Raw genomic sequence first — 24,545 nt, 5'->3', positions numbered from 1 at the left:
ACACTATTGCCTAACTGATTTTGCTGAGCAATGATATAACCTACTGAAACCCAAGTTTACCTTTCCCAGACAGTAAGTAGTTCACAGGTGCTGTGAAAAACGATCTTTAATGCTGAGCCTCTACAACCTCTCTCTCAGAACCAGGCTTACTGAGGGTTAGGCACTAGGCTGCTAATCCCTTGGATACCTCCACAATGCATTCATGGAGTTCCCTTGGAGTTTTCTTCTGCAGAAATAGGAACTTCATGACAGCTCGGAGTTCCACACTGGAAAATCGCACACTTTTCGTTGACATGGTTCAATCAATGACCTGAAACTATGTCAAAAACATAGCATTTCGATTCTGCAAATTTGACTTTTTGCAAAATAAAATACATAACACTCTTTATCCCAGGACAAGCAGGCAGCCTATTCTCAACCTGTGGGTGACATCACCACGGAGCCCCGATGCGGACAGCTTCGCAAGCTGATTTGCTTGCAGAACTTAGAAAGTTCGCGACTGCTGCACTGTGGATGCGCCTTCCCGCCCACACAAGGGTGCACGTCTCCTCAGTTCTCTGTTTTCCGCAGAGCCAAGAAGTTGTGTTTTCGACGCTTTGTGCTAGACTTGGTTCTAAACTTCAAACCTTCTCTCACCGCGGCTCGTGTTTTCTTATTTTACTGTGTTGCTGTGTTTTCTTGCACGTTTGTTTTTTTATTTCAATATTTAAAAAAAAAACCAAAACTTTAATTTTATTTCTTTGTCACGATGGGGCCTGCTTTGCAGCCTCCTCCGCCGGGTTTTGATTTTGCTGAAGCCATCTTCCCACCTATGTCCAGACCAGTCACAGGCTTCAAAAAGTGTAGCCGTTGCCAGCGCGCGATCTCCCTCACTGACCCACATCCGTTATGTATTCAGTGTTTGGGACCTGACAATCATCCGGAATCGTGTACTTTCTGTGCTACCCTTCAACCTCGAGCCCGCAAGCATCGTCGAGTTCAGGTGGAAAAGCTCTTTGGCGGTATGGATCCCCTTGCCCCGATCTCAACCTCGCATCCAGTCAAGCTTCTCACCGGGGTTCCACCTTCTGCCTCGTCCTTAACCTCGTCCTTGATCAAACCTGCCTCGTTCGACGGGACCTCGTCCTCGAGCAAATCTTCTAAGACTTCACCTGACGAGACGCTTGCCTCGCTGCCTCCCTCAGGTCAGGTGTCAGCAGTGGTCATCAAACTGCCTAAGAAGCATGTTTCCAAGTCGACGAGTCGTTCTTCCTGTGTCAAAAGTGTCAGATCCCCCGGTCTCGGAGTCATGCTTGGAGGCGCTGATCCAGACCATTTTGGACCGGCAGTTGGGCAATATCCTTGCCAAACATTCTGCTGCCTCAACTCTGCTTCCTGCCGTCCAGCCTGAGCAAGCAGTATCGCAAGGAATCGAGTCCTTGGCTGCACCTCGAGCTGCAACTCTGGAACAGATATCCTAAACATAGAAACATAGAAGATGACGGCAGAAAAGGGCTACAGCCCATCAAGTCTGCCCACTCTGCTTACTCACCCCCTGTCTATGCCCTAATGACCCAATTTCCTTATCTGGATCCTCGTAGGGATCCCACATGGGTATCCCATTTATTCTTAAAGTCTGGCACGCTGTCTGCCTCAATCACCTGCACTGGAAGCTTGTTCCAATGATCAACCACTCTCTCTGTGAAGAAATACTTTCTGGTGTCGCCATGAAATTTTCCGCCCCTGAGTTTGAGCGGGTGCCCTCTTGTGGCCGAGGGTCCCTTGAGAAAGAAAATATCATCTTTCACTTCGACACGTCCCGTGAAGTACTTAAATGTTTCGATCATGTTTCCCCTCTCCCTACGTTCCTCAAGAGTGTAGAGCTGCAATTTGTTCAGTCTCTCTTCGTACGAGAGACCCTTGATCCCCAAGATCATCCTGGTGGCCGTCCGTTGAACCGATTCAATTCTGCGCACATCTTTACTGTAATGTGGCCTCCAGAATTGCACACAGTACTCCAGATGAGGTCTCACCATGGCCCTGTACAACGGCATTATGACTTCAAGCTTTCGGCTGACGAAACTTCTATTGATACAACCCAATATCTGCCTTGCCTTAGATGAAGCCTTCTCCACTTGATTGGCAGTTTTCATGTCTGCACTGATGATTACTCCTAAATCTCGTTCTGCTGAAGTCCTAGTTAAAGTTTCTCCGTTCAAGAAGTACGTCCTGCATGGATTTCCGCTTCCGAGGTGCATGACCTTACATTTCTTAGCATTGAAGCCTAGCTGCCAGGTTGAGGACCAACTTTCCAATGTAAGCAGGTCCTGCGCCATATAATTCTGTAAACTGCATTCACTTAATATATTACATAGTTTGGCGTCATCGGTGAATAGTGTTATTTTACCTTGAAGCCCTTGAGTCAGATCCCCTATGAATATGTTGAAAAGGAGTGGACCCAGGACCGAGCCCTGCGGCACTCCACTGGTCACCTCCGATGTTTTAGAGAGGGTACCATTAACCATCACCCTCTGAAGTCTGCCACTCAGCCAATCATTGACCCATGCAGTTAGTGTCTCTCCTAACCCGATCGATTCCATCTTGCTTAGCAACCTGCGGTGTGGGACACTGTCAAAAGCTTTCCTGAAGTCCAGGTACACGACGTCCAAAGACTCTCCCAAGTCCAACTTTCTTGTTACCCAGTCAAAGAAGCTGATGAGATTGGATTGGCAGGACCTACCCTTGGTGAATCCATGCTGACTGGGATCCCGAAGATTCCCTTCATTCAAGATCGTGTCCAATTTGCTTTTAATTAGTGTTTCCATGAGTTTGCACACTATTGATGTGAGGCTCACCGGTCTATAATTCGCAGCCTCTGCCCTGCAACCCTTTTTATGCAGAGGAACGACATTAGCTAATTTCCAGTCCAGGGGAACTTTCCCCTTACTTAGGGAGAGATTGAATAGCTCAGCCAACGGTTTCGCCAGGACATCGCTCAATTCTCTGAGCACTCTTGTGTGCAAATTGTCTGGTCCCATGGCTTTGTTCACCTTGAGTCTTTCCAGTTCACTGTAAACTTCACCTGGTGTGAACTCAAAATTCTGAAACGGGTGTTCTGTGCTTTGTGTTGCGTCCAACTGCGGACCGTGTCCCGGTGCCTCACAGGTGAAGACTGAGCAGAAGTATTCATTCAGTAGTTCGGCTTTATTGGAATCTGCTTCCACGTAACTTCCGTCCGTTCTTCTAAGGCGTACTATCCCGCCTGTGTTCCTTTTTCTGTCACTAATATACCTGAAGAAGGATTTGTCCCCCTTTTTAATGTTTTTTGCCAGAATTTCTTCCACTCGAAGTTTTGCCTCCCTAACTGCCATTTTGACCGCTGTAGACCTGGTCCTATATTCTACTTTTGCCTCTCTTTTCTCCGTGCGCTTGTAAGAGAGAAACACTTTTTTCTTCTCCTTAATGAGGTGCGAGATCTCCGTGGTGAACCATTGGGGTTTATTGTTTCTTTGTCGTTTATTTACTGATTTTATGAAGTGGCTAGTTGCTTCATGTATGGTTGATTTCAGTGTTAACCACTTAGCTTCTACATCATCGGTCTCCGCTTGGTCCTGCAGCGTCTGATGGACGAAATCTCCCATGCGTGCGAAGTCTGTGCCCCGGATATTGAGTACCTTTGTTTTCGTGTTTGATCTAGGGAAGCCTTTCCTAAGGTTGAACCATACTATGTTGTGGACGCTGGAGGCTAGCGTATCTCCTACTGAGACCTCTGAGACGCTTTCCCCGTTGGTGAGTACTAGGTCGAGGATCGCCTGGGCCCTAGTGGGCTCCGCTACCATTTGTTTGAGACGTGCTCCCTTTATGGAGGTTAAGAGCCTCCTGCTACCGCTGGTTGTTGCTGAAAATGAGTTCCAGTCTGCATCAGGCATATTGAAGTCCCCTAGCAATACAGCTTCTCCTCGTAGAGTGATATTCTCTATGTCTTCAATTAATTCTGCGTCCATGTCTTCCAGTTGTCTTGGGGGTCTGTATACCACACCTAGATACAGGCATTTTTCTCTGCCTCTTGCCAGGTTTACCCAGAGGGACTCCCCGGTGTACTTGACATCTGTGATCCTGGTGGTTTTAATGTCCTCTTTAATGTATAGAGCTACCCCCCCTCCTAACCTGCCCTCTCTGTCCTGACGAAGTAGATTGTAGCCCGGTATAGCCATATCCCACCCATGTGAGTCTGTGAACCAAGTTTCAGATATTGCCACCACATCTAGGTCGGCATTCCTTATTTCAGCCTCCAATTCTAGAATTTTGTTACCTAAACTGTGTGCATTGGCATACATGGCCCTCCATATCTTGTGTTTGCTAAGTCCCTGTGAGGAACTCAAGATAAATTTGAACTCCAATTCCAAATACACTACTGAGTATTTAGAAGAGATGGATATGTCTCGATCTCCTGCGGAGTCTCTTAAAATACCCATTAATAGACTTCTTTCTCAAACTTTCAAGAGGAACCTTGAAACACCTTATTCCATTCCTGCTGTTCCAAGCAAGCTGGAATCCCATTACAGAATGGTCCATTGCAAGGGCTTCAAGAAGTCTCAATTATCACATCAGTCCCTTCTTGTGGAGTCCTCTTTGAAAAGGAACAACCCTTCCAAGGTTTATGCCACTGTCCCTCCTGGAAGAGAAGACAGGACCATGGACAAGTTTGGTCGCCGTTTGTATCAGAATTCTCTGGCAACTAGGGTTTTGAATTATAATTTTATCTTAATTTCTTATTTCAAGCATTTGGTTGACATACGGCCTGCTTATTTCAAGTATGTTCCTCAACACTATCTTACAGGTTTTCAAAATACCATTACTACTCTGAATCAACTCCGTATGCATCTCCTTCAATCTTCCTATGATGCATTTGAGCTTTCCTCGAGGGTCACCGCCTTCTCAATGGCCATGCACCAGCTTGCTTGGCTTTGCACTGTAGACATGGACCCTAATCTACAGGATCGCCTCGCCAATATCCCTTGTCAAGGCAATGACTTGTTTGATGACTCCATCGAGGAAGCCACTAAGAAGTTGTCTGAACATGAGAAGTCATTTGCTTCCATCATTCGTCCTAAGCCTAAGCCTTCCACCTATAAGGGTTTCAGGCCTATACCATCTTAACAAGCGGTGTTTCCAACAGAGGGAAGCTCCTTATACCAGGGCACCTCCTAAGAAACCACCATAGCAACAGCAACAGAGGCAACATAAACCTTAGACTTCTGCTGTGCCTAAGGCCTCTCAGCCTTTTTGGCCAGCTATTACAAAGCATAACCTCCATCGTTCTGCCTCTGTCCTCCCCCCTTCCCATTGGAGGTCGTCTCCATCTTTTTTACCAACGATGGGAGATCATTACATCAGATCTCTGGGTGCTGTCCATCAGGGAAGGATATTTTCTTAATTTCATCCAGGTTCCACCAGATCTACCTCCAAGAGAGTATCCTTCCAATCCATCCCATACCACCCTTCTTCAGGAAGCTCAAACTCTGTTTCATCTCCGTGCCATAAGAACATAAGCAGTGCCTCCGCCGGGTCATAGTTCCATCCTGCCCAGCAGTCCGCTCCCACGGCGGCCCAAACAGGTCACGACCTGTCTGAATCACCAGAAGGGGCCCCCTTGCCACCTTGGTTTCCCATTTAAGTCCTATCTTCCCATCGAAGTCCTAACCCTCCGGTCTTGCACATGCACGACCTGGTTGGGTTTCTATACTTATTACCTGGATACCTCTCTCAGTATCCCACAATCCCTTTATCCCTCAGGAATCCGTCCAATCCCTGTTTGAATCCCTGTACCGTACTCTGCCTGATCACTTCCTCAGGTAACGCATTCCAAGTGTCCACGACCCTTTGGGTGAAAAAAAACTTCCTTGCATTTGTTTTGAACCTATCTCCCTTCAGTTTCTCCGAATGCCCCCTCGTACCTGTTGTCCCCTTCAGTCTGAAGAATCTGTCCCTATCCACCCTCTCTATGCTCCTCATGATCTTGAAGGTCTCTATCATATCTCCCCTGAGCCTCCTTTTTTCCAGAGAGAAGAGCCCGAGCCTATCCAACCTCTCGGCGTATGGGCAGTGTTCCAGCCCTCTTACCAGTTTCGTTGCTCTCCTTTGGACTCTCTCAAGTACCGCCATGTCCTTCTTGAGGTATGGCGACCAATACTGAATGCAGTATTCCAGATGTGGACGCACCATCGCTCGATACAATGGCATGATGACTTCCCACGTCCTGGTTGTTATGCCCCTCTTTATGATGCCCAGCATCCTGTTGGCTTTTTTCGAGGCTGCTGCGCACTGTGCAGATGGCTTCAGTGATGCATCCACCAGCACACCCAAGTCTCTCAAGTCTGCTGTCTCCCAACAATGCCCCCCCAATTTGTAGTTGAACAACGGGTTCTTTTTCCCTATATTCATGACCTTGCATTTTTCCACGTTAAAGCGCATTTGCCATTTGTTTGCCCAGTCTTCCAGCTTGTCCAGGTCCCTTTGCAGGTCCTCACACTCCTCCCTGGACCTAACTCTGCCGCACAGTTTGGTATCGTCTGCAAATTTTATAACCTCACACTTTGCCTCCTTTTCCAGGTCATTGATAAATATGTTGAAGAGTAACGGCCCCAGCACCGATCCCTGTGGCACACCGCTCGTGACTCCCCACCAGTCAGAATATTGGCCCTTTACTCCGACCCTCTGCAGTCTACCTGACAACCAGTGCTTGATCCATCTGTGCACATCCCCTCCCACCCCGTGGTTCCACAGCTTCCTAAGTAGCCTTTCATGTGGCACCTTGTCGAAAGCCTTTTGAAAATCGAGGTAAATGATGTCTATGGGTTCCCCATTGTCCACCCGACTGCTTATTCCCTCAAAGAAGTACAGAAGGTCCGTTAAGCACGACCTTCCCTTACAGAATCTGTGCTGGCTTGTTTTCAGTAGGCCATTTCTCTCGATGTGCTCACAAATGCCGTCCTTGATCATAGCTTCCACCATCTTCCCTATAATTGAAGTCAGGCTCACCGGCCTGTAGTTCCCGGGGTCACCCCTCGATCCCTTCTTGAAGATAGGTGTGACATTCACCAATTTCCAGTCCTCTGGTACCTCTCCAGTTTTCAAGGATAGGTTGCAAACATGCTGGATTGTGCCCGCTATTTCTTGTCTTAGTTCCTTCAGAACCCTTGGGTGGATCCCGTCCGGGCGCGGTGATTTGCCGCATTTTAACCTGTCTATCTGTTTGAGGACATCCTCCTTACTTACCTCTATGTGCTCCAATTTTTCGGCCTGTTCCCCACTCATGAGCTCCTCTGAGTCCGGTATATTAGATGTGTCTTCTCTCGTGAAAACCGACGAGAAGAACGTGCTCAACCTCTCAGCTACCTCTTTATCCTCCTTAATTACTCCCTTCCTGTCCCCATCGTTCCAACAGCCCCACCTCCTCTCTCGCTGGTCGCTTCCCCTTTACGTAGAACATCATGGCAGGGGTTTTTTACTCCTGATTCTTCCTAGTTCCGAAGAAAATGGGCGCTCTGCGACTCATTTTGGATCTTAGAGCCCTCAACAAATTTCTTGTCAGGGAGAAATTTTGGATGCTGTCTCTGCCATCATTATACCCCCTTCTAGATCACAACCATTGGTTATGTTCTGTAGATCTCAAAGAGGCTTACACTCACATTCCCATTCCCATTCATCCAGCCTCTTGACAATTCCTCAGATTTCGGGTGGGAAATTTGCATTTTCAATACAGAGTGCTGCCTTTCGGCCTGGCTTCATCTCCAAGAGTGTTTACCAAGTGCCTGGTTGTAGTAGCAGCAGCTCTGCGGAACCATGGGCTTCAGGTGTTCCCGTAACTGGATGACTGGCTCATCAAAGATTCAACATCTCAAGGGGTTATTGTAGCGACCCACTGGTGGATGCTCTCTTCCAGTCTCTTCAGAGATTTAGTATTTCAAACACCCTCTCATCAGAAGGTCCTCACGACAGATTCCTCGACCTACGCTTGGGGGGGGGGGGGGGGGGCTCATCTAGACATTCTCCGTACTCAAAGCCATTTTCCAGCACAGATCGTCAGTGTCGTATCAGTCTGTTGGAACTCAGAGCGATCTTCAATGCTCTCAAAGCTTTTCAGCATCTACTCCACAACCAGATAGTTCTCATTCAGACAATCAGGGAGGAACAGGATCTCTCCCTCTTTGTTAGGAAGCTCAGAAAGTGTGAGACTGGGCGATCCATCACAACACCTTCCTGAAAGCTGTCTCTATTCAAGGAGAGAAAAACTGTCTAGACAAATCAGTTTCTCTATGCATTCCCTCCATTTCCTCTGATTCTCAAGACTCTTGTCAAACTCAAGCAGGAACATGCCATCATGGTTCTGATAGCTCCTCGGTGGCCCAGGCAACCTTGGTTCTCCTTCTACTTCAACTCAACAGCAGGGAGCCAATACTTCTACCAGTTTTTCCCTATCTGCTTACACAGAGTCTCTACTTTATCCCAACCTGCAGTCTCTACACCTGACAGCTTGGTACCTTTCAACCTAATTGCCACTCTACAGTTCTCTCAATCTGTACAAGACATTTTAGAAGCTTCTAGAAAGCCTACCACGAAGCAATGCTACAATCAGAAATGGACTAGATTTTCTGCTTGATGCACCATTCATCACAAGGAGCCTCAATCTACCTCCTTGTCTTCAGTTTTGGATTACTTGTTCCACTTATCACAATCAGATCTCAAATCCACATTCATTCGAGTCCATCTCAGTGCATTTGCTGATTTTCATCAGCCTATTGAAGGGAAACCCCTTTTGGCTCATCCTGTGGTTTCCAGATTTATGAAAGGACTTTTCAATGTCAAACCACCTCTCAAACCTCCTCCAGTGGTTTGGGATCTCAGTGTTGTTCTTGCTCAATTGAAAAAGCCTCCTTTCGAACCAATGACTACGGCTCATCTCAAATACCTCACTTGGAAAGTGGTGTTTCTCATTGCTCTCACATCTGTTCGAAGGGTCAGTGAGCTACAAGCTTTAGTAGCGGATCCACCTTTCACAGTATTCCATCATGACAAGGTGGTCTTCTGTACTCATCCTAAATTCTTACCTAAAGTGGTTTCAGAATTTCATCTCAACCAATCAATTGTACTTCCAGTGTTTTTTCCAAAGCCTCATTCTCATCCTGGAGAAACAGCTCTTCATACCCTGGACTGTAAGCGTGCTTTGACTTTCTACTTGCAACGCACTCAACCACATAGATCTGCTCCTCAACTTTTTATCTCCTTCGATCCAAACAAGTTGGGACATCCAGTTTCCAAGCGCACCATCTCCAACTGGTTAGCATCTTGCATCTCTTTCTGCTATGCTCAGGCTGGACTGCATCTACAGAGTTGAGTCACAAAGTCAGAGCCAAGGTGGCATCAGTAGCTTTCCTTAGATCTACTCCTATTGAGGAAATCTGCAAAGCTGCCACTTGGTCCTCTGTTCATATTTTCACCTCTAATTATTGTCTGGCTTCTTTTTCCAGATGGGATGGCCATTGTGGCCAGGCAGTATTAAAAAATGTATTCTCCTGAATTGCTAATAGTCCCACCATCCCATTATGGTTAGCTTGGAGGTCACCCACAGGTTGAGAATAGGCTGCCTGCTTGTCCTGGGATAAAGCACAGTTACTTACTGTAACAGGTGTTATCCAGGGACAGAAGGCAGTTATTCTCACAACCCACCCACCTTCCCTGGTTGGCTTCTCTGCTAGCTATCTGAACTGAGGATTTGCACGCCCTTGCTTGGGCAGGAAAGCACTCGCAAACTTTCTAAGTTCTGCAAGCAAATCAGCTTGCAAAGCTGTCCACATCGGGGCTCCGTGGATGACGTCACCCACAGGTTGAGAATAGCTGCCTGCTGTCCCTGGATAACACCAGTTATGGTAAGTAACTGTGCGTTTCAGTTACAGTGGCAAAATAATGTTCAGAATTGATGAAGTTGGTTGAGTTGAGAACTTTTCAGCACCCCATAAGTACACTTCTCTGTAGTTCCCTGGCCTTGATCCTGTAACAGTGCTTCTCAGCCCAGTCCTCAAGGCACATCCTTCCAGTTGGGTTTTCAGGATATTCACAATGACTATGCATGAGAGAGGTTTGACTGTACTTTCTCCAGCAGCTGGATTGAGACTACTGCTCAATGGTACAGTCTAGGGTTTTGAAAAGTGGAACAGAGCCAAATCTTATGTTGAAAGAAATGCTGGCACATTTTCTGTCCATTGTTTTTGCAAATTCTTTTGGGTTTTGTGACTTCTGATTCCAGGTTGGCAAAGCAGTATCGCAGGCCCTGAACCGTTGTGTGAACTGCTTGCCTGGACAGCGGGATGTGGATGCTGCTATACGAACCGTTGGAGAGGCCAGTAAGAAGTTGTTGGCAGATTCAGTGAGTCCCAGGTTTTCTGCTCCTTGGGCTTTCTCTTCTTCGGTCTTCTGCCTTATCCTTCCTCTGCTTCCTCCTTCTCTACCCCATTGGATTCTCCTGTTCCTATCGCCTACTTCCTTCCCTTTCCATAATTTTCTACCAGCTTTTTTCTTCCACTTTTTCTTTCTCATGTTTCTCTCCCTTCTTCCCATCTGCCATCCTGTTATATTCTCTTTTCCTTTTCTTATTTCTCTTTCCTTTTTTTATTTCTGTTTTGCTACCAAGTACCTCTTAGAGTTTGACTTCAGTTCCTTATTTATCTTTCTTTATTACCTATTTCTCGTGGTTCAGTTTCCTCCCAGTACTAAGAATTTCCAAGAGGCCCAGAGTCAGCTGAACCGGGCAGCAGCCGGCCTGAACCAGTCTGCCAATGAGTTGGTGCAGGCATCTCGTGGAACCCCTCTGGACCTTGCAAAAGCCTCTGGAAAATATGGACAGGACTTCAATGAATTCCTGGAAGCTGGTGTAGAGATGGCAGGACAATCTCCGGTAAGGGCACCTCTGCAGTTGTGCGCTTGCTTTTTGTACCTGGTCATAGCTGTAAGTGATTAATTGAGTCTGTTATGTGCACTGCTGGAAAAACACATAGGAACGTAGAAACATTTATTTATTTATTCATTTAGATTTTTATCCTGTCCTCCCTGTAGCTCAGAATGGTCTACAAGTAAACATTCACAATAGAGTGTAATTGGACATACAAGATTATACAGTAGATTTAAATACTTGGACATATGAGACTGTGCAGCAAATTAAGAACAGAAGTTTAAATATAAGTAGTTTAGTTTAAATACAAGTTATTTGAGTATAGGCTGAGAGTGGATGATGGCAGATAAAAGCCAAATGGCCCATCCGCAGTCACCATTATCTCTTTGTCTCTCCGAGAGATCCCACGTGCCTATCCCAAGCGCCTTTTGAATTCAGACACTGTCTCTGTCTCCACCACCTCTTCTGGGAGACTGTTCCATGCATCTACCACCCTTTCTGTTAAAAAGTATTTCCTCAGGTTACTCCAGAGCCTGTCGCCTCTCATTGCAGAGTTTCCTTCCAAATGAAAGAGATTTGACTCATGCGCATTTACATTATGTAGGTATTTAAATGTCTCTATCATATCTCCCCTCTCCCACTTTTCCTCTTAAGTATACAGATTGAGATCTTTAAGTCTGTCCCCATACGCCTTATCACGAAGACCACACACCATTTTAATAGCCTTCCTCTGGACCGACTCCATCCTTTTTATATGCGGCCTCCAGAATTGTACACAATATTCTAAATGAGGTCTCACCAAAGTCTTATACAGGGGCATCAATACCTCCTTTTTTTCTACTAGCTGTATCTCTCCCTATGCAATCTAGCATCCTTCTAGCTTTCGCTGTCACCTTTTCAACCTGTTTGGCCACCTTAAGATCATCACATACAATCACACCCAAGTCCTGCTCTTCTGTCGTGCACATAAGCTCTTCACTCCCTAATCTGTACCATTCCCTTGGGTTTTTGCAGCCCAAATGCATGACCTTGCATTTCTTAGCATTAAATTTTAGTTGCCAAATTTCAGACCATTCTTCAAGCTTTGCCAGGTTTTTCTTCATGTTATTCACACCATCCGGCGTATCTACTCTGTTGCAGATTTTCGTATCATCCGCAAAGAGTCAAATCTTACCTGACAATCATTCAGCAATATCATTTATAAAAATGTTAAAAAGGACAGGCCCAATAACAGAACCTTGAGGCACACCACTGGTAACATCCCTTTCCTCAGAGTGATCTCCATTGATCACTACCCTCTGTCGCCTTCCATTGAACCAGTTCCTGACCCGACCCATCCCAAGGGTACTCAGTTTATTTATTAGACGTCTGTTTGGAACACTATCAAAGGGTTTGCTAAAATCTAAATGCACCACATCTAGCGCACATCCTCTATCCAATTCTCTGGTCATCCAGTCAAAGAAATTGATCAGATTTGTCTGACAAGACCTACCTCTAGTGAATCCATGTTGCCTCCGGTCCTGTAATCCACAGGATTCTAGAAACTTGACCATTCTCTGTTTTAAAAGTGTTTCCATTAATTTGCTTACCACAGAAGTCAGACTTATCGGCTTTCTTTCTTACTTCCACTTCTGTGGAGAGGGACCACATCCGCCCTTCGCCAGTCCTCCAGTACCACTCCTGACTTTAGAGACACACATTGGATCTGCTCATACTTCTGTACACAACAGTGACCGACCAAGCCGATATTCAGCCCAGGCTGGTTAGATTTAAACTGACCAAAATTATTCCAGCTATTTCAGTGGCATAATTTGGCTGCCAAACTTAGCTGGCAATGTGCTGAATATCAGGACATAGCCAGTTACATTGCGCGATATAACTGGTTATCGCCCACTGAAAATTGTCAGAGAGCCAGTTAAGTGCCATTTAACTGGCCAGGAACTGTTCCTGGCCAGTTAAATGGTTTTAAAAATTGGGCTGCTTGTCTTTTAAGAGGAAGTTTGTATTGCTAACAAAATTCTTGTGTCATTGCTTACTTGCAGAATAAGGAAGACCAGGCCCAAGTAGTGTCAAATCTGAAGAGCATCTCGATGTCCTCCAGCAAGCTTCTGCTGGTTGCTAAAGCCTTGTCTGCAGACCCTACAGCCCCCAACCTCAAGAATCAACTAGCAGCTGCTGCTCGGTAAGCGGTGGGTAGCATCTGGGAACATGCGGCACTGAGCACTAGTTACTATAAGAAGATAGTTGCTTTTTCAGATTCATGGCAAAGAGGAAGCAGAGACTCAAAGGATATGCTTGAAGAAGAAGGGTTTTACTCTTGCCTCCTCTTGTCACAGAGATTCATTATTCCCTCGGTCAAGTGACACAGTCTATTGCAACTTTTTTACTATTATTCAGAATGGAACAGAATGGAGAAGAAAGTATTTCTTTGGCTTCATCTTCAAACTCTTCATTATAAAATTAAAAAACTGCAAACTTTTATAAAGCTATAACTTGTTGTCTGAGATACTGAGCTGCTTCCTCAACTGAAGACCTTTAGCCTAAGTTCCTGCTGTGTCTTGTCAATAAGCTGAATTTTGTTCAGGCCCAGCAAGAGGAGGGTAAAGGGAGACACCACCTTTGCATCTAATCAGTTCAGATGGTGATTGCCAAGTTCTTTTCCTGAAGATTTAATTCGTTGAGCGCTATGAGCTCAGCCTGGCTTAGAGATTTAGATGTAGCTGATACTATCTTTCTAAAAATAAGCTCTTTCTGAGCCCAGAGAAAAGCCTTCCAAAATTCTCTTATTATTGATGCTCTTATTTTTCTAAGGAATACTTTTTCTGCTCTGCTTAAATGTATATAACTTCTTACACTAGAAAGATTAAAAGAAGTTTCACATGTAAATGATTGGAATGGACCCTGTGCACATGCTTGAAGGGTATGATTTTTGTATTGGCAGGGCAGTCACGGACAGTATTAATCAGCTGATCACCATGTGCACCCAGCAGGCTCCTGGGCAGAAGGAATGTGATAACGCTCTGCGAGAGCTGGAGGTGAGGAATATGCACAAGCAGTAAATATTTTAGCATTTTCTCTGGTTCAGTCAGTTCCCTGGACTGATTTTGTGTCTTTTTCCAGAGCCCTAAACCTGCTTTTTCTGCCTGAGGGCAAGATTTTCAAAAACCCGTGTTAAAAAGCGACGGTCTGCTAACGCAGCCATTTTGATAGCAAATCTAAAAAAGCGAGACATTTTCAAAAAACTTCGCATGCAGATAAGGTCGGTGGGCAGCAGCGAAGATTCGCATGTGCCCATCGCTGGTGACCTCGATGGGCACATGTACAGAAAAAACAAATCAAGAAAAAATTCCCCCCCAAAACACAAGAGCCCACTGTCAACCAACAAACTCCCCCCCAGCAGCGAGAGAGATGTCCACACTCTCCTTCTGCATGACAATCCCTGCCATGACTGACCCGACCCCCACAGCGAGAGAGATGCCTGCTCTTTCCCACTGGCAAGTAATCCCCCCACATCCATCTCCGCTAACACCCCCTGCTCCCCACCATCGCAGCCATCTCCAATGACCCCCCCCCCCGCCCGAGGAGGGAGAGATGCCCACTCTCCCCTGCTGGCAAGTAATCCCCCCCCCCCCGCATCCATCTCTGATGAACCCTTCCCCCCCTGCTGACAAGCCGCCTCTCCCCCTTACCTGAAAGTTGATGAGCCGGAGGGACGCAGACCCATTCCTCCAAGCTTCCTGTGTCGTCTAAAATGGGCTTCCCCTCCCCGGGAGGGGCCTTAAACAGCTTGGTCCAATCAGAGCCTCAGTCCCTCACCGGATGCATCGGGAAGGGGCTTAAGCCTCTGATTGGCCCAGATGCCCCATAGGAGGAGCTTTAGGCGTCCAAACCCATCAGAGCCTTAGGCCCCTTCCTGATGCATCCAGGGAAGGGCCTGAGGCTCTGATTGGCCCACCGGGGAGGAGAAGCCCATTTTAGATGATGCAGGAAGCTGGGAGAAATGGGTCTGCGTCCCTCTGACTCATCAACTTTCAGGTAAAAGGGGGGGGCGGTGGGAGGTTACTTGCCAGCAGGGGGGCATTACTTGCCAGGAGAGTGGGCATTTCTCTTGCTGCAGGGGGAAGAGGTGTCATCGGAGTGATCTTAGGATGCTGTAAATGGAGAGCTTACTTGGAACTGATTTAGGGCTAGGACAATCCTAGTGAACTGTACTAGATAAAAAGATGGGTTTTTACTGCTTTCCTGAAATTAAGTAGCCCTCCCAGGGATCTGATAAAAGGCAGGATTCCATTCCATAGACTCACTCACATGCTGGTGGAGTGGTAAGTCTTTTTTCACCTTGTGATCTTAGTGGCTGGTTGGGGATATAGTTTGATAGTTGGTTTTTTTTTATTATATAAATGACAAGGGGAGAGACAGAAGGCAGTTTACAAAATCATGCTGAGAAGAGTCTATAGTATCATCCTGGAATTAAAGATTTTCTGTAAATATAAATTGTTTTTGTTCATCTGTGTATTGCTTTCATACAGACGGTACGTGAGATGCTGGAGAACCCCACAGAAGCTGTGAATGATCTCTCCTACTTTGACTGCTTGGACAGTGTAATGGAGAACTCCAAGGTGAGCATAAGAAGGAGCAAACTTGAAGGACAAAACTTCTACAATGGAGTGTCCTGGGAGGATAGCGACGAGTGCGGGGCATCTTTTGGTTAGTGATGGAGGGAGAGGGAGATGTGTGGAGTACCCCACAGTTAGTGATGGGGGCGGATAGTGAGGAGTTCAGATTGTCTCCATGGAGTGCCCCAGAGTTAGTTGCCAAAGAAGATAGTGAGCAGTGTAGGATGTCTCCATGAGGGGTGAAGGTCTTCTCCATCAGGGTTAATGATCTGAGATGTTTGGTATGAATTATGGGAACTTTTGGTCTAAGTAAATCTATAGAAAGATATTTGTATATGAAATTCAAGTTTGTAATTACTGGAATAATTGTGATCGAATGGAACATAAAATAAATTCCTCCCAAGATAATGTGAGTTTCTTCAGCATATATCATTTCATGACTGCTGCAGTCTCAGTCCATCTCAACTGTTTCTTGCATCTATGCTCGCTCTCTGTTTCTGATTCAGTTTAAGGAAATTATATCAATCTGATTTTTTTTAAATGCATCAAAGTAATACATCTTTTTGGCAGGTCCTAGGTGAATCCATGGCTGGTATTTCCCAAAATGCCAAGAACAGTAACCTCCCAGAATTTGGGGACTCAGTGAGTGCAGCCTCCAAGGCCCTCTGTGGTCTGACCGAAGCAGCCGCTCAGGTACTGTATTTCAGGTGTCTGGCTTCCCAGCAAGAGAGCCAAGTAATTTACTACTGTTATAACAAGGGTGGAATTGAAGAAAGCTTCAGGTTAGCTGAGAGAGCTGGCAACTATCTAGAGCAGGGGTGTCCAACCTGCGGCCCCGTGAAGTATTTTGTGCAGCCCCGGTCGAGGGTGATGCAGTGTTTTCCTCTGCTACTCCCGGGTGTTTACCGTCTTGCCGGCTCCCTCCTCTGTCTTGCTGCAGCGTTTACGCATTTGTGCGGCCTCAGAAACATTTTTTTCAGCCAATGCGGCCCAGGGAAGCCAAAAGGTTGGACACCCCTGATCTAGAGAGAGCTTTAGTCTCCTCACTAATAAGGAAGCAAAATGAGTGAACTTTTTGCGCCCATCTTTAAGATCAATGAAAATAAAGCTCATTTGTGTTGTCACATTTTCAGCTTTTTAACAGATCTGTGTGTTTTAGTACTCTGCTTTGGGAATGAGCAATTAGGATCAGGTGGAAATGTAAGCACTACACTTCATATCAGTGTATAGTCCAATAGCTGTCTCTTTTACGAAGCATTATATGATCTTACTAATCAGTTCCTATTTGCCGGACCTGGACGATTCATACACTATCAATCATTCTTCACCTTCTCCTCAATCAAAGGCTTCAGTCAGAAAAGATTCATTAACAGACTCCTATCAGAGCAAGCCAGAATGGAGCCAACTGGTCAGAGCATCAACCTCTTACATGTACTTTAGAAAGCTCCAAAAAACACACCTCTTCTCTAAATTTGGCAGTTCTTCCTAGGACTATGATCTTCATTTCTACCTCTTTGTAAATCCCTTTGTTAACTGGCTGCCAATTTATGCTGTAGTTCGTAGACGTTGGTCAGCCTTATCTCTTTTGTAAACTGCATAGAACCAAAAGACCTTTGCAGTATATGAATAAAAAAGTTATGAATGTTTGACTGGCTTATCGAGGGATTTTCAGACCCTATTTAGATCATATTAAGCTCGGAGATGTGGCTTGGTCGCTGACAGACTATTTAAAGATTAATAAGTCGCTTGAAAGATTTTTTTCTTTCTGTTTGGAAAAGGGGTAAAGGCAAAAATGGCTTCGGGAAAACAAGCAAAAAATGATTCAACGTTTGAAACCACCGGAAGCGTAAAAAGAGCGAAGCCAGAGCCTGAAACCCTTCTGAAGACGCCATTACCAAAAGGAGCTGACAGTGAAGTTATAAAAGAATTAAAAGAAATAAAAGAGATTGTGTTGACAAACGCTAAGAAATTAAATGATCTGACAGATGAAGTTGCTAACCTAAATAAAAGAATGGAACTGACGGAAATAAAAGCAAATCAGTTTGAAAAAAGAATGGAAGAAACGGAAATAGAATTATTTCAAACTAAACAAGATCGGGTGAAAATGGAGGCGCTTACCCGGGAGCTGGAGGACTGTTCAAATCGTGAGAGGAGGAGGAATTTAAGGATCTTGAGTCTACCGGAAGGGGTGGAGAAAGGTAACCCTATCTCCTTTCTGGAGAACTTTATACCCAAAATATTGCCTATTAAAACAAAGTTCCCTCTAGAGATTGAGAGAGCACATAGAATACCTGTGAGAAGGTCAGATAGGCAAATGGGTCCACGGCTATTAATATTTAAATCATTAAAGCATCAGCAGGTGATAGATATTTTCCAATTGGCAAAACAAAATAAGAATTTAAAATGCCAAGATGCTCGCATTCATATAGTGCCTGATTTTGCCAAAAACACGGCAAATAAGAGGAAAAGATTTTTGGAACTCAGGCCACAATTATGAGCTATGGGGGCCAAATATGGGCTTCTATACCCTGCAATCATGAAGATTATTATTGAAAATAAAACAATTACTTTCAACGATCCAGGAAAATTGCAAGATTTTATACATCAACAGGAGCAGCCAATGTCTTCATAAATCCTCCACTGGATGTTAGAATAAAGAAATAATATATTATGATATGTTTTTTTTCTTTTGAAGTTAGTTGTTTTGAATTATTTCTTAAAGGTTGTTATAATGTAAATCAAACATAGAATCTTTGCTTCCATAAAAGTCTAATGAAAAATGGAAAAGAATGCTATGGATTCAATTTAAACTGTTTTATTCAACGGATCCTAGTATGAGAAATAGAATGGTCTTCTTAAACTCTGATTTGAGTCATAATCTCACCAGATGGAAAGGTCTCATAATATGGGGCTAACATTGAAAGCACTGAGATTGATTGCTATGACAGTCTGCCTGCTTGCTTCAGTCAGAGCTTGTTAATTATGAGCATGTGAAAGAGTACTGCCTCAAGGTTCTGGAAAAGCAGAAAAGGAATTTCAAAACAGCATACTGGGTCGGGATTTCCAGCTGGGAAATTATGAGTGCCCTACACTACCTGAAGAAAGCAGAAAGCCAGGAGCCCAGAGACATGAATATCCTGAGATACAGATATTTTAATCTTGTAATGTGGTTTTAAGAAGGTTCTATTTAAAAAGGAAAGAGTGTCAACCTAATGGTTTACAACAAAGATATCACATTCCAGTTGCCTCAGTTCATACTGAGGAATTACGACTTAGTAGTACTGGGATGAGTCTGCTTTGCTTATTTCCATACACTGTACACTTCGAGTGTATGCTTACCCTATTCTGATGAACTATATGTTACTTGTTTAGATTAATTATTAAATTCAGTAGCGATTCTAACTGTAAAGTTATGAAAATATGAGTATCTTGAGGATAAATGGATTTGATAAAGGTTAAGAATTTCTGGAATAAGAGATATAAGTATATTAAGTTCAAGGTCTCTGGTATCTGCATAGATCCTGAGTGGATGGAAATTATGCGCTTAGGATAATAGATAATTAAACAGAATTGAAATATGTCTTGAAATGAAGAGTGGCTATCAAAGGTTATTTCAAAGCTAGAACACAATATTATGAGAGGATGAGGAGTTTGTGGTGAAATATATTGACATAAGTCAATACAGATATAGGGTTTTCTTATATTAACTTGTCCTTCGTTTAACTCATGATTTTAATTTAATATATTTTAAGTATAGTCATATACAATAATTTTTACTGGGAAATGGAACAGAGGCACGATATAACTGATATATAAGATGAAATTAAATTCCTGAAGGCTTTTATTAAATGATAGAGTTCAATATATATTTATTTATGATTACATTTAATATTTGGAATATGTGAAATATTTATTGAATGATTTTAAATGAGTTTATAGTTTATTTAAGGGATACCATGAGATTTTGTTCAGATAGAATAATAATTTCATAAAATTATTATAATAATTAAATTATAAAAAGGTGACAACTGAATTAATATAATACAATAAAATAAAGGAAAGTAATATTTAATGGCAATAGGAAGTAATGGAGAAATTAAGGATGTTATGAGTTTATTTATGGATTTATGTACACTTTAATTAAGTTAGAGTAATTATATTATTAAAATGTATTATTTAACTGGTTAGAGATTCAAAATATATATTAATTTTTTGATTAATGGATTAGAAAAAGTTATATAATTTATGAAATTGGATAAGATTTTGATGAATTATTATAAATGTTTCAGTGACTTATATTTTAAGAGATTATTTAATGATAGTCTGTCAGGGAACCTTCGGTGCCTGGTCCAAATCTGTGTCATCAAGTTTTCATGTTTAGTAGTAAATTGGGGAGGGAGGGTGGGTGAAAGGGTGGGGATGAGTGGGTTTGGGAGGGGGATATTTAATATTCAAAATTTTAAAAGATGAAAAATGGTATCTGTTCATACTAATTTAAATAAATCTAATTGCTTTGGTTGGATTATATATATGGAAATAGTAATATACAATGGAGATGAAAATTTTATCACTAAATGTTAATGGCCTCAACCATCAAGTAAAAAGGAAACAAATGCTTGTTTTCTTGAAACAACAGAATGCGGATATTTATTATATACAGGAGACACATCTATCAGCAGTAGAGTCAAAAAAGTTTGAAGGAGGCTGGCTAAAACAGTGTTTTTTTGCCCCTGCATTGGGGAAAAAAGCAGGGGTAGCTATATTAATAAATAAGAAATGTTCATCTAATTTTCAATTGATTGATTCAGATCCTTTAGGAAGATGTATACATGTGGAAATGAGCATGGGAAATAGTACCCTGGCATTATTTAATGTGTATGCCCCCAATTCGAAGCTTGTTCCAATGATCAACCACTCTCTCTGTGAAGAAATACTTTCTGGTGTCGCCATGAAATTTTCCACCCCTGAGTTTGAGCGGGTGCCCTCTTGTGGCCGAGGGTCCCTTGAGAAAGAAAATATCATCTTCCACTTCGACACGTCCCGTGAGGTACTTAAATGTTTCGATCATGTCTCCCCTCTTCCTACGTTCCTCAAGAGTGTAGAGCTGCAATTTGTTCAGTCTCTCTTCGTACGAGAGACCCTTGAGCCCCGAGATCATCCTGGTGGCCGTCCGTTGAACCGATTCAATTCTGCGCACATCTTTACTGTAATGTGGCCTCCAGAATTGCACACAGTACTCCAGATGAGGTCTCACCATGGCTCTGTACAACGGCATTATGACTTCAGGCTTTCGGCTGACGAAACTTCTATTGATACAACCCAATATCTGCCTTGCCTTAAATGAAGCCTTCTCCACTTGATTGGCAGTTTTCATGTCTGCACTGATGATTACTCCTAAATCTCGTTCTGCTGAAGTCCTAGTTAAAGTTTCTCCGTTCAAGAAGTACGTCCTGCATGGATTTCCGCTTCCGAGGTGCATGACCTTACATTTCTTAGCATTGAAGCCTAGTTGCCAGGTTGAGGACCAACTTTCCAATGTAAGCAGGTCCTGCGCCATATAATTCTGTAAACTGCATTCACTTACTATATTACATAGTTTGGCGTCATCGGCGAATAGTGTTATTTTACCTTGAAGCCCTTGAGTCAGATCCCCTATGAATATGTTGAAAAGGAGTGGACCCAGGACCGAGCCCTGCGGCACTCCACTGGTCACCTCCGATGTTTTAGAGAGGGTACCATTAACCACCACCCTCTGAAGTCTGCCACTCAGCCAATCATTGACCCATGCAGTTAGTGTCTCTCCTAACCCCATCGATTCCATCTTGCTTAGCAGCCTGCGGTGTGGGACACTGTCAAAAGCTTTCCTGAAGTCCAGGTACACGACGTCCAAAGACTCTCCGAAGTCCAACTTTCTTGTTACCCAGTCAAAGAAGCTGATGAGATTGGATTGGCAGGACCTACCCTTGATGAATCCATGCTGACTGGGATCCCGAAGATTCCCTTCATTCAAGATCGTGTCCAATTTGCTTTTAATTAGTGTTTCCATGAGTTTGCACACTATTGATGTGAGACTCACCGGTCTATAATTCGCAGCCTCTGCCCTGCAACCCTTTTTATGCAGAGGAACGACATTAGCTAATTTCCAGTCCAGGGGAACTTTCCCCTTACTTAGGGAGAGATTGAATAGCTCAGCCAATGGTTTCGCCAGGACATCGCTCAATTCTCTGAGCATTCTTGGGTGCAAATTGTCTGGTCCCATGGCTTTGTTCACCTTGAGTCTTGCCAGTTCACTGTAAACTTCACCTGGTGTGAACTCAAAATTCTGAAACGGGTCTTCTGTGCTTTGTGTTGCCTTCAACTGGGGACCGTGTCCCGGTGCCTCACAGGTGAAGACTGAGCAGAAGTATTCATTCAGTAGTTCGGCTTTATCGGAATCTGCTTCCACCTAACTTCCGTCCGGTCTTGTAAGGCGTACTATCCCGCCTGTGTTCCTTTTCTCATCATAAGTAGCCTCAGCATTCCTCCTTATCTTGTGTTTTGGACTATCTTTTGCACTTATCCAATTCTGGTCTCAAGTCTACATCTATCCGAGTCATTCTCAGTGCAATTGCGGCTTTCCATCAGCCTATTGAAGGGAAACCCCTCTCTGCTCATCCGGTAGTTTCCAGATTCATGACAGGACTTTTCAGTATCAAACCTCCTCTCAAACCGCCTCCTGTGGTTTGGGACCTCAATTTTGTCCTTTCTCAACTCATGAAGCCTCCATTTGAACCAATAGATAGTGGTCTTTCTCATTGCTCTCACTTCTCGACGAGTCAGTGAGCTGCAAGCTTTAGTTACTGACCCACCATTCACAGTGTTCCATCATGACAAGGTGGTTCTTCATACTCATCCGAAATTCCTACCTAAAGTGGTCTCAGAATTTCATCTCAACCAATCCATCGTACTTCCAGTGTTTTTTCCAAAGCCTCATTCTTACCCTGGAGAATCAGCTCTTCATACTCTGGACTGTAAACATGCTTTGGCCTTCTACTTGGAACGCACCAAACCACACAGAACTGCTCCTCAACTTTTTGTCTCCTTCGATCCAAATAAGTTGGGACATCCAATTTCTAAGCGCACCATCTCCAACTGGATGACGGCTTGTATCTCTTTCTGCTATGCCCAGGCTTGATTGTCACTTCACAGTAAAGTCACAGCCCATAAAGTCAGAGCAATGGCAGCTTCAGCAGCTCTCCTCAGATCTACACCTATTGAGGAAATTTGCAAGGCTGCTTCTTGGTCCTCGGTTCATACCTTCACTTCTCACTATTGTCTGGATACTTTCTCCAGACGGGATGGACAGTTTGGCCAAACAGTATTACAAAATTTATTCTCCTAAATTGCCAACACTCCCACCATCCCATTCTGGTTAGCTTGGAGGTCACCCATATGTGAGAATACCTGCCTGCTTGTCCTGGGATAAAGCACAGTTACTTACCGTAACAGGTGTTATCCAGGGACAGCAGACAGCTATTCTCACAACCCACCCACCTCCCCTGGTTGGCTTCTCTGCTAGCTATCTGAGCTGAGGAGACGCACCCTGTGCTGGGCGGGAAGGCACTCGCGCATGCACGGTGCGGGTGACTCGAAACTTCTAGTTTCTTCAAGCAAGTCTGCTTGTGAGGCGTCTGCTTGTGAGGCGTCCGCCTGCTGTCCCTGGATAACACCTGTTACGGTAAGTAACTGTGCTTTTAGATCGGAAATATAAAGTCTCTGCATATGCAGATGATATACTGCTTCATTTGAGAAATCCATAAACAACCATTCTATGCTTATTTGAATTGATTGAGAAATTTGGAAAATTCTCAGGTTATAAGATAAATTGGAGTAAATCTGAAGTTCTTCCACTAAACGTATATTGTACAAAAGGCTTGTTTGATTCATTTTCTTTTGTATGGAAGGAAGGTGGATTAAAATATTTAGGAATTTGGATAAAAAATACGCTGGAAGACACAATGAAAGAGAATGAAAAATCTTTATTACAGAAGGTAACAGAAATGTGCGAGCAATGGAATCTATTATATCTGTCTTGGTGGGGTAGAGTCCAGACTATTAAAATGATGATATTGCCTGTGGTTTGTTATCAAATGGGAATGTTACCAGTTTTTTTTAAGGGGTCCTTTTATAAAAAGTTAAACAGTATTCTTATGAAATTTGCTTGTCTAGGTAAAACTCCTAAAATCGCTTTAGTATCTTTACAAAAACCAATTGCGGAGGGTGGGGTTAATTTCCCAAATTTCTATAGATATCATCAAGCCTATATTTTGCACCAGGGTATGTATTGGGTCCTCCCAGAGCTCATTGATAATACCCCAGACAGGTTGTGGTTGGAATGGCGACTCATGTTCCCTCTACGTTTATATATAGTATTATTTTCACAGCTTTATTTTAATATTAATGGTGTTAACATCCCTCCATTACTTTAAATAATATAGTGAAGTGCTCAGACCAAGTAACCTAAAGTATAGTGATGTCACTACATTGAGGTTAACAAGGGGACCATCATCGCCTTCACCTGTCCCCTGCCCTCCCTTATTGACCAAAAATACTTTCAGATAAACTTGATGTACTTATCTGAATAGGGCGGGTAGTCGTTTTTCGTTAATCCTCAGTGGTGACTATGTGCTTATAAATTTCATGTGCTCCGTTAAAATACTAGAACTTTTCATTCATTCGTCCAATCCCGTCCCCCTGACTCGAGTTTCACCTCTTCATCAGGGAGGGACACTATTGAAAAAATCAAAGCCAAGTTCAAACTTAACAACTCAAACTTCTCATAACATTTATAATAAATTTATCAAATCAACCCTGTTATATCTGAGTACCATATACTAGATACCTATATACTCACTTACTCTTAGAACTCTTAAAAACCTTGTTTACCTGGTAAAGGCTCACTGAGGCAAGACTCAACCAAAGCAGCGGACCAACTGAATCTATCTACTCTGCTCCTAAACTCT

At 43.7% G+C, this 24,545-nt stretch overlaps 1 protein-coding gene across 2 annotated transcripts in view; it reads left to right on the top strand.

The window, feature by feature from the left end:
• The window catches only part of TLN1 (talin 1), a 690,102-nt gene that overhangs the window by 437,288 nt on the left and 228,269 nt on the right, over nucleotides 1-24,545 (top strand). For both annotated transcript variants that reach the window (XM_033937496.1, XM_033937486.1), the window contains 6 exons: nucleotides 10,286-10,405; nucleotides 10,736-10,933; nucleotides 12,970-13,109; nucleotides 13,869-13,962; nucleotides 15,457-15,546; nucleotides 16,114-16,236. In XM_033937496.1, coding sequence (XP_033793387.1) covers nucleotides 10,286-10,405; nucleotides 10,736-10,933; nucleotides 12,970-13,109; nucleotides 13,869-13,962; nucleotides 15,457-15,546; nucleotides 16,114-16,236 — 765 coding nt within the window. The remainder of the gene's footprint in view (nucleotides 1-10,285; nucleotides 10,406-10,735; nucleotides 10,934-12,969; nucleotides 13,110-13,868; nucleotides 13,963-15,456; nucleotides 15,547-16,113; nucleotides 16,237-24,545) is intronic.

This window comes from Geotrypetes seraphini, chromosome 1, assembly GCF_902459505.1.
Source record: "Geotrypetes seraphini chromosome 1, aGeoSer1.1, whole genome shotgun sequence".
Classification (NCBI taxonomy): Eukaryota; Metazoa; Chordata; class Amphibia; order Gymnophiona; family Dermophiidae; genus Geotrypetes; species Geotrypetes seraphini.
The sequence above is the reverse complement of the archived record's forward strand: the minus strand, read 5'-3'. Positions and strand labels throughout refer to the sequence as shown.